General features: G+C 56.6%; 1 protein-coding gene across 4 annotated transcripts in view; it reads right to left on the bottom strand.

Annotated features, from left to right (window-relative positions):
* Positions 1-11853, bottom strand: part of LPIN3 (lipin 3) — a 20758-nt gene extending 8905 nt beyond the window's left edge. Inside the window, exons 1-7 of one of the 4 annotated variants that reach the window (XM_028524772.2) lie at positions 11640-11853; positions 3638-3780; positions 3342-3541; positions 2188-2283; positions 975-1240; positions 670-750; positions 35-155 (exon numbers count right to left, since the gene is read on the bottom strand). In XM_028524772.2, coding sequence (XP_028380573.1) covers positions 35-155; positions 670-750; positions 975-1240; positions 2188-2283; positions 3342-3533 — 756 coding nt within the window. In that variant the 5' untranslated portion in view covers positions 3534-3541; positions 3638-3780; positions 11640-11853. Of the gene's footprint in view, positions 1-34; positions 156-669; positions 754-974; positions 1241-2187; positions 2284-3341; positions 3542-3637; positions 3781-7320; positions 7490-11639 lie in introns of those variants that run through there. The other 3 variants (XM_036009837.1, XM_028524771.2, XM_036009836.1) reach the window with 3 other exon arrangements.

Genomic DNA, 11853 nt, shown 5'->3' with positions numbered 1-11853 from the left:
AGGCAGGGACGGGGGTTGACGCGGAGGGACTCACCTTGGGCAGCCTCCCCCAGGACCACTGCATGTGGGACTCAGCTCTCAGGGAGCTGGGCTCGGGGGTCTTCACCTCCAGCTCCGAGTCGCTCTTGGGGGACGTCAGCCCACCCGACGAAAGGCTGCAGGGAACAAGAACTCAGACGCCCCCATGCCAGCCTGCTGCCCACCCCAGCCCGGGAAAAAAAATGTTCGCAACACGTATTTATGCCTGTGTTGGGTCCAGAATGCATAAACATACAAAGGATGTCTACAAATCCACACTAAGAAGGCAGTCCAGTTATAAGGGGGGAGGGGCAGGTTGGTGATGCCGAATGGGTGTGAGGTGTCCATCTGGGGGACGGAGCAGTTCTGGAACTAGACAGGGGCTGTGCTGGATGGTGGCACAGCGCTGGGAATGTGTGCAACACACTGAATGGTGCACTTTCACTACGGTTAAAATGGTAAATTTTATGTCATGTGCATTTTACCTCCATGTTTTTTTAATGGGCAAACGACTTCAACACCTTACAAAGGAGATATACAAGTGGCTGGTAAAAAACATTAAATGTGTTCTAAGTCATTATTTAGTAGAAAACTGTAAATGGAAACCACTCTGAGACCTCGGCCCCGCCGGCAGCCCACTGGGACTCTCACCTGGCCTGGGAGGGCCACTCGCCATCGGAGTAGGGGTGGATGTCTGTGGGCTGTGACGAGGACTCCCCCTCTGACTGGATACTGCTGAGGGACCACATTGAAATAAATGTTCACTGCTAGCACAGGGCCCCCTAGACAGGGCGTGGGGGCCTGGACATCAGGGGCTTGGGGACGTGAAGCAACAAAAGCCCAGAGAGGTCAAGCCCCTTGCCCAGGGTCACACAGCACCAGTAGAGCAAACAGGGGTTGAACCCCGTTGGCATCCTCATGCTCCCACCCTTAGCCCCCACCTGGTCCCCACACACCCTGGGGGCTCCAGCCTCGGCTTTTCCAGCAGGGACGGCTCACTCTCAGCGCCTGCCTCCAGGTCCTCAGAACTAGAATCGTCTGCCACCGTGTCCTCCTTCCGCCTCGCTTTCCTCCTCCGAAGCTTCTTCTTCCTCCCCGTGGAGGCCACGGGCAAGACGATGGGCTCGGGCTCGCTGGCCGTACCCAGCTGGGAGTCCGAGGGGAAGCCAGACAGGCCCCCCCAGGGTATGGGCGATGTGCACAGGCGGGGAGGCACCTGTTCCTGTGGAGAAAACCAGGGGAGGGGCTGCAGCTTAGGAGGGCCGCTCCCCTCGCCTGACAGCCTGAGCCCTGCCGGAGTCTCTGGGCCCACTGGGGTCGGGAAACCAGGCCTGGGGGCCGGACAGAGGCGCCTGCTGCTGGCCTCCGAGCTCCCTCAGGAGCCTCAGCCCCAGGAACTGCATGAACCACACCGGGCAGAAATCTGGCCATCAGCCTCTCATCTCTGCCCACACCCGCCTCAGTCGACACCTACTTCCCTTTTAAAACTCAGGCGTCACCTCCTCCAGGAAGTTTACCCTGACTATCCTCAGCACCCATCCAACCCCCTCCGCTGCAGTGATCAAAGAGTTTCATCACCCACTGCTGTTTATGTGTCTGCCTCGCAGACGAGACTGGGAACCGTCTTTGAAGGCAGGTGTCACCCCTCACCCGAGTCCACCGCACTGTCTGGTATACAGTAGGCGCTCAGTCAGCTATTTAAATACCTCTGCTGCTTGTGTGGGGCCTGCCTCCCTCCTGCAAACACCCCTCTCTTCACCCCCCACCCGCACACTTCCACGTTCCAGCTGCACGGAGCTGGCCTCGGATCCAGAACGAGCCTTCTTATGTTTTCCAGCCCCAGGCCGCTGCGCACCTCCTCCCCTCCAAGCTGCTGAGGAAGGCCTCCGTCTCACCCCTCAGGGGACCAGCTCAAGTGCCCTCTTCTGAGACACTTTCCCCAACTTTCTCCCTGGGAAAAAAGCCCTTGCCCCTTCCAATGCCCCCTACCCCACCCCGCCAAATTCTATTCAGGTTCCAATAGCATATCATGAATGCCAGCATCAACCCATCCCCCCGCATCAGACCCTCACTGATGCTGACCGGGTGCTCCCAGGGGTGGGGACAGTGACAGAGCCCAAGGCCCTGCCCGGAGGGGGCACTAGTGAAGGGGCAGGGGCAGGCACTTACCTCATCACTCTCCAGCTCCTGGACAAAGAAGGCCTCCCCGCTATCCCCCAGCTTCATGTGCAAGTCCACGGGCTCCCCATTGATCTCGATGTCTACCTGCAATGAGGCGCAATGGTGCAAGGGGTGCGTGACCCCCACTACCTACTCTCACTGCCACACTCCAGGCCACTGGGGCACACGGTCCCCCTGCTGCCCCCCAGCCCCGCATGTGCTGGGACCGCCTTCCGCATGTCCCCATCCCCCGGGCTTCACTGCACGATCGTGGTCGCGGTGGGCTTGTTTGTGTCTTGGTTTCTGTGCTCCCCTCTTTCCCCGTAAGAACCAGGATGTGATTCCTCTTGTCACTGTTGAGTCCCCAGCCCAGGACAGGGCAGAAACACTTGGTGAGTGCACTGACAGTGGTAGGAGTTACCATCTCCTTGGCACTTAGAATCGCCTTTCATCTGGACTGAATTGTTTAATCTTCACACCCTCCCCTTGTAGGAGCTCCTGCTGTTAGCCCCACTGTACAGGCGAGGACACTGAGGCTTGGAGGAGTTAAGTAACTCTCCGGGAAGTAGCCAAATGAGGCTATAAACCCGGAGTCTCAGCTCACAACCCAAGGCCTTAATCGCTCAGCTGTGCTGCCTCCCACACGGTTACGCTGCCCTGTTTGGATTCTGGAAGTTCACGGCCACCTCAGTGTGTCAAACCTCGTCACACACCAGACCTCAGTGCTAACCGAAAACTGTCCTATTCACCTGAGCTCAGGGACCACAGCGCAGTTTTCCTGGGGGTGGAACTGACCCCTGAGTGTCACCCACAGGCCTGGCCCGGGGATGGTGTCATCGGCTCCTATTCAACCACCAGGCAGATGAAAGCGTGTCCAGGTGCACAGGTGAAGCATCTTACCAAGGCCGCACGGGTAGGCTCTCGGTAAGCTGCAGCCAGGTGTGACTCCACTACACTGCTTCCGGGGGGAAAATGGGGACCCTCTCGGTCCCAAACCCCAAACCAACCCCAAGCCATTCAAGAAAATACAAAAGAAGGGAGGCCTGTCCAGAGGACATATCCTCACCTACGGAAGACCTGGGCTTTCTCCGGGGACTGTGGTGGCCGCCCAGGCTTCCAAAGCCCACCCAGCAGTGGCCCCTCGGCCGGCCGCCAGCACTCACCACCTTCTCCCGTGACCGCAGGACACCCAGCTTGCCGAAACGCACGTGGAAGGGCGAACACCGGAAGGAGCCGTCCACCTGCTTCACCACCAGCACGTCGATGCAGCCACTCAGCGTGGCTGGGTTCAGGCCCTGGTACAGCTCCTTCACCGTCCCAAACACGGTCCCCGCGAGCTGACCCACGTAGTTCATGGCTGGGGCTGGCAAGGGGAGGCAGGCGGTGCTGGAGCCAAGGCCCGGGACTCCTCCCTCCGGAAAGAGGCTTTGCAGCCTGACCCCGGGGCTCCCAGACTTACGATGTGTTGCCCTTGGAACACCTTCGAAGACAGGCAGCAGTCGGGACGGGAGGCGCCTGCAGACGTGGGTCCTAGCTCTGGCTCACCCGCTGACCGGCAGGGGGACGCCTGGACAGCTGCCTGCCTGCTCCAGGTGCCCACATCTGTCAAATGAGGGCACAGGGTAAGGCAGGCTGAGGTTCCCTGAGCCTCTAAATGCTGTGAGTAATAAGGGCCGCGGCACTCAATGACGGCGTATTTTCTCTTCACAACAACCTACGAGGCTGGCCGAGCAGGTGTCATTACTTCTGTTGACAAACAGGAGTGGCGGAGCGACTGGCCCAGGATCTCCCATCAGGAAGGAAGGGAGCCGGGATTTGAGTCCAGGGCCCAGAACCCTGGTGTGAGCCACTAGGAAGGCCCAGCTGTGGGAGCAGGAGGAGGTGGGCACCCCTCCCTGGGGTCGGGGCAGGCAGCCTCGTGATATATCAGGCCCTGGCCCCTTCTGGGGAACAGGCAACAGTCCTAAAGACTGGTATCTTCCGAGGAAATGGGGAGGCAGGAGTCTCGATTTGTCCATCTGAGAAATGGGTTCAGCCGTCTTGCTGCCTCTTGGCCTTAGGAGTTGGAAGGGGCCTTGCTGGTCCATTATCACTGATTTGTGAGGAACTAGGGATGGGAGGACCCCAGGTACCCAAGGCTTTGCTTAGCTTTCCTCCTGCAGTCAGAGGCTCGAGGCAGGGCATCTCTTACAGCTGTGGGTAGAGGGAGCTCCCAGTTTAAGGCTCCAAACTCCAAAGTCCTTCCCAGTTTCCCTTGGAGGGTAGGAAGTCCATCCACGGCCCACAGCTGACCCCAGGGTCTCTAGGCCATGGTTCTCAGCCCCGACCCCCCGTCATCAGACCCACATTCAGGCCTTGGGCTGGCCTGAGGTGTCCTAAGCGGCTCCTCCTCCTCCCAGCCAGACTGGTCCCTCCAGCTTTCCTACGCCAGGCACAGCTGGGTGAGCCAGAAGCAGGAGGCCGCAGCAGCCGCAGAGAAAAGCCAGAGCCCGAATGGGAGGAGCCACCTCCACGCTGGCACGGTGCCCGCCTGCCAGCTTCAGCTCATTGTCCTCCCCGCTGGCCAGGCCCATGGCCCACAGCCCCTCTGGGTGCCAGGACACGGGCCACCCACTTCCCCAGGGCACTTCCCCCTCTTGGCCCCTGAATCAGAATCCCTAGAAGACCACCTGCTGCGCAAGACCACCCCTCAAAGAAGTTAAGTGACTTCTCCAAACTCTATTAAGCTAAGAAGCCGTCGATGGGGGGAGGGAGTGATGACTCATACCCTGGTTTCCTGACTCGGTACCACGGTTCCTTCCACGCCACAGTCCCCAGCGACAACACAGTTGGCTGCAGAGAGGGCAGCCTGGCCCACGGCCCCCTTCACACAGCCCTGCAGCATCTTGCCCTCTATGCGCAGTCCCCGCCCAGCAGCACCAGCAGCACCTGGGAGCTAGTTAGCAGTGTGGAGCTTCAACAACGGTAAGGGACAGTTTCAACTGCTAAAGTGAACACTGGAATAAGATGAAGCTCTTTGGACCCTGAACACATCACTCTACTTTAATAGATATTTTACCTGCAAGGTACCTACTCTGTGCTATGTGAAAGTTTCCACTTTGGTTTCTTCCTACCTAACACCAAACTGCGAATGTAAGTCCAGGGAGATAGACAGACGGACTGATAAGGGCAGATATGTGGTAGGTAGGACTCTAGGCCATTGTGCCCGGGAAAAGCAGAGGACTCTAGAAGCTTCCAGGAATAAAGGAGCAACCCTGGGAGGGGCAGGCCAGAGGTGGGGGCAAAGGTCTGCCCAGCTGGAGGCCCGAGCCTGAGCTATCAGCCCTGCTGAGGGCACAAGAGCTGGGGGAGGCGGGGAGGGGGGGAGGCGTGTCACGCTCAGCTCGACCTAGTACAGTCTTTCTCAGCTTGGGCATCATTGGCGTTTGGGGCTAGACAGTTCTTTGTTGTGGGGGGAATGCAGGATGTTCAGCAGCATCCCTGGGCTCGACCTCCTGGGTACTAGTGGTACCCTCCCTCCAATTGTGACAATCAAATTGTCCCCAAACACTGTCAAAATTGGCCTTGGTTGAGAGCCACGGAGGTAACAGAGCTTATGGCAGAGGTGTCACCCCTGGAGGCCCTGGGTCCTACGCTGACCTACCCGTGGGGTGGCCTCCGGCAAGGACCTCATTGGCCTCAGTTTCCCCTTCTGTGAAACAAAGCTTCAGTTTTTCAAACCCTTCTCAGCCTCGAATCCACTCCTCACCCTGTTCCCCCACCCCACGAGTGGAGGCCCCCACATCTGCCGGCTCAGCATTTGGAGGGACTCCTGCGAGCCGGGCCCTGGACTGCCCTCCTCTGCTGGCACCCATCCCTGGAGGCATCTCCTCTCCCCAGGACCCCGCTCTGCCTCCTTGGTCTTCTCCAGATGGAGGGGAGCTCTGCATGGCTCCCCTATGCCACCCTGTACCCCCTGCTAACACCTCTAAGATCAAACACTTCACCCCCCCCAAAAAAAACACCTCAGTCAGACCCTATGGGCACCCCACCCAAACCCCCTGAATCTTATTCCCCAATCTCCTGTTCATCCGGTGCCTCCTTTCTCCTCCTGTGGTCCTAGGTCAAGGCTTTATTACTGGATGCCTAGTTCCTGGATGGTCTAAATGTGGGTTAGGCACCAGACTGGATTCTGATCCCTCCCTGACATGTACTAGCTGTCACTTTGGGCAAGTCTCTTCACCTCTCTGAGCCTCATTTTCAGCCTCTGAAATGGGGATAATATAAGGGATGCATGAGTAATTAATGACATAATTCACATAAAACACCAGCATGCGGCAAATGCCCATACATGTCACCTATCAACAGCAGCATCTTTGTTGGCATTGTGACAGCCCCACTCACCCAGGCTGGTCCTGACAACGCTGCAGGTCAGACTCCAATGCACTGTCCCACCCACAGTTAAGAGTTTAAACTTAACTCAGCACTCAAGGCCCTGCATGATGGCGGCCCCACTGTTTGCAAAGTGAGCAGGTGGGCTCCGGGCAGGCCTCACAGGGTGCCCAAACTTCAGAGCCCACTCTGGGAACATCCACCAGCCTCCCAAGCCAGCGCATGACTCCACTCAGGAAAGCCAGAGCAAGCTTCCCTGGGTAGGAGCTTACAGCTTTTCTGGGCTCCTAGATTTAGGGAGCAGTGGGGGCAGGGCTCTCCACCTAGGATCAGAGGGAGCAGGAGGATAAGAATTCCTACAACTCTGGAAGAGAGAAAACCAACCCCAGCTTCCCAGAGGCCTTCACAGCTGCCCCATCCGACCATGCCAGTCTCAGGACAGACACAGCAAGAGTCAGACCCTGTTTTGCAACTGGGAACACTCAGGATCAGAGACGGTGGGTGTCCTCCCCAAGGACAGACAGCCTGGGATAATGCTGGCCAGCTTCTCCTGAAAGGTTTTTGCATCTCCTTAACTCCTAATTCCACATTCTGGGTGTCCAGGGCTCCCCCCGCAGCCGCTGGGCCGGGAACAATGGCGAAGTGAGTTCCACAACCTCTGAGAGTTCCCTTTTGATGGCTGGAGATGGACACAGGCCCAAGAACAGGAAGGAATGAGGGTCGAAAGGCAAGACGGGTGGGCGGGGCAAAGCGGGACGGGGAGAGGGGTACCTCTTCGCAGGCCCGGGTTGGGCCCTACCTTGAAGCTGCCCACTGGACCTCCGGGACCCGGAGCCGCCGCCTCTACCTGAGTGCACAGGGTCAGCCAAGCAAGCGCCGTTGGCCGCACACTCACTGAGCGCTTCCGGCTCCTTTTGGACAGGGTGAGATCCCGGCTCCGCCTTTTCCACGAGTCAAGGGACGGCTCCACCCCCACCCCGAAAAGACCCCGCCCCCGCCCAGTCTCCACGCCCAAGGCCGCCCTTTCACCTATAGAGTTTGGGCGGGGTCAGACTTCAGGCTCCGCCCCACGTCGATTCCACCCCTGCCCCGCCCTGCACCACACAGCGGTTAGGAGCTGCGTGCGGGTATCCCGCACCTGCTGCACTGCCCGGGCCGCCGGGAAAGCGGGGCCCTTCGAATCCGGTGGATCTAGGTCCTCCTGACTTTGCTTGCAGCTCGCCGTGTGACTTTGGATAAATTTTCCCCAATCTGGGCCCGTTTTCTGCTTTATCAAAGGGAATAGCCACCTTGCAGGGTTTTGGACATTACATGAAATGGCTTTGTGAGGCACCTGGTGCTCAAACGTCCCCTTTTTGGAGCAGCTTTACCCGACCCCTCTGTACTACCCCACTCCCCAAACTGGACAGGACCCTCGTATCTATCATATGCTCACATAGCCCACAGTTATAATTTCATATTTGTTTGAATGACTATATGATCATTGCCTCTTCATTTGAATTTGAACTCCATGAGAGCAGGTTGCGTTTATTCTTAACACTCCAACGCCCTATGCATTGCCTGACATACAGCCGGGGCTCAATAAATGTTCGCTCCCTATTCGACGCACTGGTGGAGTGTCAGCAGGCTCAATACCGGCATGAGCCAGCAGAGGGCAGGAGGTGACTAGCCTTCTCGCCCAGCTGAGTATCCTCTCCAGGCCCGCTAGCGCCACGGGAAGGGTACTGGTAATACAGGTGAGCGCACTTCTGAAAAGATCAGTCGTCGAGCCACAGGCGAGGCTCTGGCCAGGGAACACTGTTTTCCCTTTGGATCTGTGATTCGCGGCCTTTCCTGTATCAAAGACTCCTGACAGCGTGTGGGGATGTGGCCTCTGCAAAGAAGATGCTCCAAGAAGGCTCAGGAGGTGAGGGAATTTGCTGTAAAGTGGTCTGCACTGGGGAAAGGCTTGGACGGTTGGGGCGCAATGGCAAAGAGCCAGACTTAGAAAGTAGTGGGCAGCCGGGAGGGAGAAGTGGCCGCCATTGTTCTGTGACCCAGGAAGACAGGACCTGGCTGGAACCTCAGTTGTCTTTGTGTTAGCAAAAGTCATTTGGTGTCAGTCCTGAACCCAAGGCATGTCCGATTGGTCTCTCAGAAGAGTCCCGTTGGGAGCAGAGCTTTCTCAGGGTGGCCAGAGGGCGGTGCCACACCACAAGCATTTCTGTGGAAGCATTGTCTATTACTATCACATAAAACAGTGAAACCCTGGAAACATCAGCAATCCCTCCAGTGAGCCTGGGAGGGAAGGAAGGAAGGAGACGTCAGAGGTTGTGCCACAGTTACTCCTCTTTGAGCCTCAATTTCCTCTTCTGCAAAATGGAGGTAAAACATCCCTTTAGGGATTGCACTGTGAGGATTACACAGAATGAACGAAATCAGGGGCTCTTAACTGCGGCTGCACATTGGAATCATTGTGTCTGTAGCAAATACTCATACCTGGGGTACTAGAATGAAAACAAAACAAACCGCCCTGGCTGGCGTAGCTCAGTGGATTGGGTGCGGGCTGTGAACCAAAAGCGTCACGGGTTCGGTTCCCAGTCAGGGCACATGCCTGGGTTGCAGGCGGCAGCCCCCAGCAACCGCACATTGATGTTTCTCTCTCTCTCTTTCTCCCTCCCTCCCTTCCCTCTCTAAAAATAAATAAATAAAATCTTTGAAAAAAACCCGACAAAAACCTCTCCAGGTGATTGTAATGTGTGGCCCCGGCTGAGAACACTGAGCTGAATAAAATGCCAAACACAGCATAGGGCATACACTAGGCATTCCATAATATTTATCAAATATTTTTTTAAGGTGGAGCACAAAAGGTACTCCACCTTAAGGTGTTTTCATTATTCTTTGTTAGAAGGGAAAAATGTTGATGTAAAGTTTGTCGCAGAAACTGAATTTCCGGCAGGCTTGTTTCTGGAACTACGAATCAGGAGAGATTTGGGGATTATGGAGGTCAGGGCCAGGGAGAGGCAGCCTCTGGTAGTACAACCCCCCAATGCCCCACTGAGCTGCACGAGGCAGGGCCCACCCTGTTCTAGCCTGTGGTTTACACCACCATCTCCAATGCAGCCCTTTAGCCTGCAAGCAGCTTGGGTGCTTGCGTTTGCCCCTTTGTGGGGTTAAGGGTAGTGGCTATGTTCTCCCCTGCCAGGGTACACTCACCAGATGGGCCTGTGCCACTGGCAACTCTTGGTTTCTTGATCAACCTGTGAGTGCAGACGGCACTTCCTTCTTACAGACCTAGGTAGTCTTCTGTGCTTTGTTAAGTCACGGACCCAATGATTAGCTACTGTGTCCCAGTGCTTTCTCGCTGGGTGAACCTGGCATGAAGTGGGAGGGACCCGCTCACCCAGCCCTGCAGCTTCGACCACTCCTGCTGGCCTCATTGAAGGAGGGAAGGGAGGCCCAGGAACCTGAGACCTTCTTCCTCCAGCATGCAGACTTGGGGGTTGGGGGGTAGGCTGTTGGTATCTGGCTAGAGTTGTCAGATTTGGCAAATAAAAATAAAGAATGCCCAGTTAAATTGGAATGTCTGATAAAAAACATAAGGGTTTTTTTTTTAGTGTCCATTCCATGCAATATTTGGAAGGCACTTATACTAAAATTATTTGTTATGTGTCTGAAATTCAAATTTAACTAGATAGATTTTATTTTTATTTGCTAAATCTGGCAACCCAGTGCCTGACCAAAGAGCCAAGGAGAACCCAGCATGTGGCATTCACTGCCAGCAACGCCCTCCTGCCCAGTGCTGCCACATTCAGCTCCCACCTGCCCCTGCCCTGCTCCAGAACTCTACGTGGCTCCCAGCTGCTTCCACAACGCAGCTTGGACTGCCTGGCTGCTACTTCGGTCTTGGCTCTTCAGTCCACCCAGCTGCGCTGCTTGGGCTCCTTCCCTTCTCTGCTCCTGCTCATGTTTTCTCTGCCTGGCATGTCTCCTGCCCACTCCCAGCAGCAACTGCAAACACTTATTGGGCACCTACTGGGTGCAGGCACAATGCTGAGTTCTTCGTTTGCATCGTTTCTTTGGATTCTCACAAAACCCCGTGTGGTAGGAACAGCAGTTGTTTTAGCAGTGAAGAAACTGACGCTCTAATTGATTCTTAAAGCTGGTCTCTGGGCTAGCAGCACCTGGGGATTCATTAGAAATGAAAACCCAGGTCAAACTGAATCAGAAACTCTAGGGGTGGAGCCCAGCCATCTGTATTTTATACGCCCTCCCAACCAGGTGATTCAGATGCACGCGCTAGTTTGAGATCTGCTGCTCTCAGACATGAAGCAGCTGCAGGAGTCTTCCACCCAGGAAGAGTTATAGAGGACCTTGCCGGGGCCAGACACTGGAGACGCTGCCGGCACAGCATTCTTCTGCGGGGAGGGGGGAGAGGGAGGAAGGAGGGAAAGAAAGACAAGGCCAGACAGGCAGTCGGCCCACTAGGAAGTGGAATGATGAGGGCTGAGGTGCACCAGGCCCTGGAGCCCGCAGCAGGGTCAGAGGGGTGAAGGAAAGCTTCCTGACTAAGCCTGAAAAGGAAGTTGGAATTTGTTAAGTGAATAAGGGTGGGAACAATGTTGCAGGTGTAGAGAGACTAGTTTGTACAAGGTCCTGGGGGTGGTTCACTGTTGAGGATGGAAAGTGAGGTGGGATGGGGTGCGGATGGAATCTGATAGTGTCAAAATCCTCAGAGCAAGTGATAAGTGGGTACAGAGAAAAAGCCCCCTGGCTTCTGGGGGAGTGGGCACTTGGGAAGATGCCGGGCAGGAAGGAGAGACTGAGAGCGAGCCAGGCCTTCCCCCACCCCTAGATCCGGGCTGCTTTTGCCCTCCAAGAGATCAGCAGAGATGCAGCTTTCTATAGCAGCAGCGGGCAGGTGCATGGGTACAAGGCTGTAGTCTCTGGGCCAAGGCTGGTGCGGCTGGGGAAGCGGCGCAGGCCCCGCTGGCCCCGCCCCCAGCCCCCACCCTGCTGGCCCCGCCCACTCCCTCCGGCCAGAGGAAGCCAGACTGGGCAGCTGGCCGCTGGTCCGGTTTTTTTCCTTTTCCCTTGCCTGTTCCCTTTACCTGTTGATGTGGCTAAAGCTGCGCAGCTACTGGGGTCTCTTCTTCCAGCCTTTCAGGGACTAGCCCTGGATGTGATCCGATTCCTCGGCTGGAGGGAAGGAGACTGCTGTTGCTATTCCCTACCCCTTCCAACGAAGCCTTTGTGCCGGCCAAGGACTGAGCCGCCCTGCCACGCTGCCCGGCAGCGTGGGCTGCCGCTGGGCAGTTCCCGCTC

Source organism: Phyllostomus discolor, chromosome 9 (assembly GCF_004126475.2).
Source record: "Phyllostomus discolor isolate MPI-MPIP mPhyDis1 chromosome 9, mPhyDis1.pri.v3, whole genome shotgun sequence".
Lineage (NCBI taxonomy): Eukaryota > Metazoa > Chordata > Mammalia > Chiroptera > Phyllostomidae > Phyllostomus > Phyllostomus discolor.
This window is presented reverse-complemented; position numbering and strand designations above follow the sequence as displayed.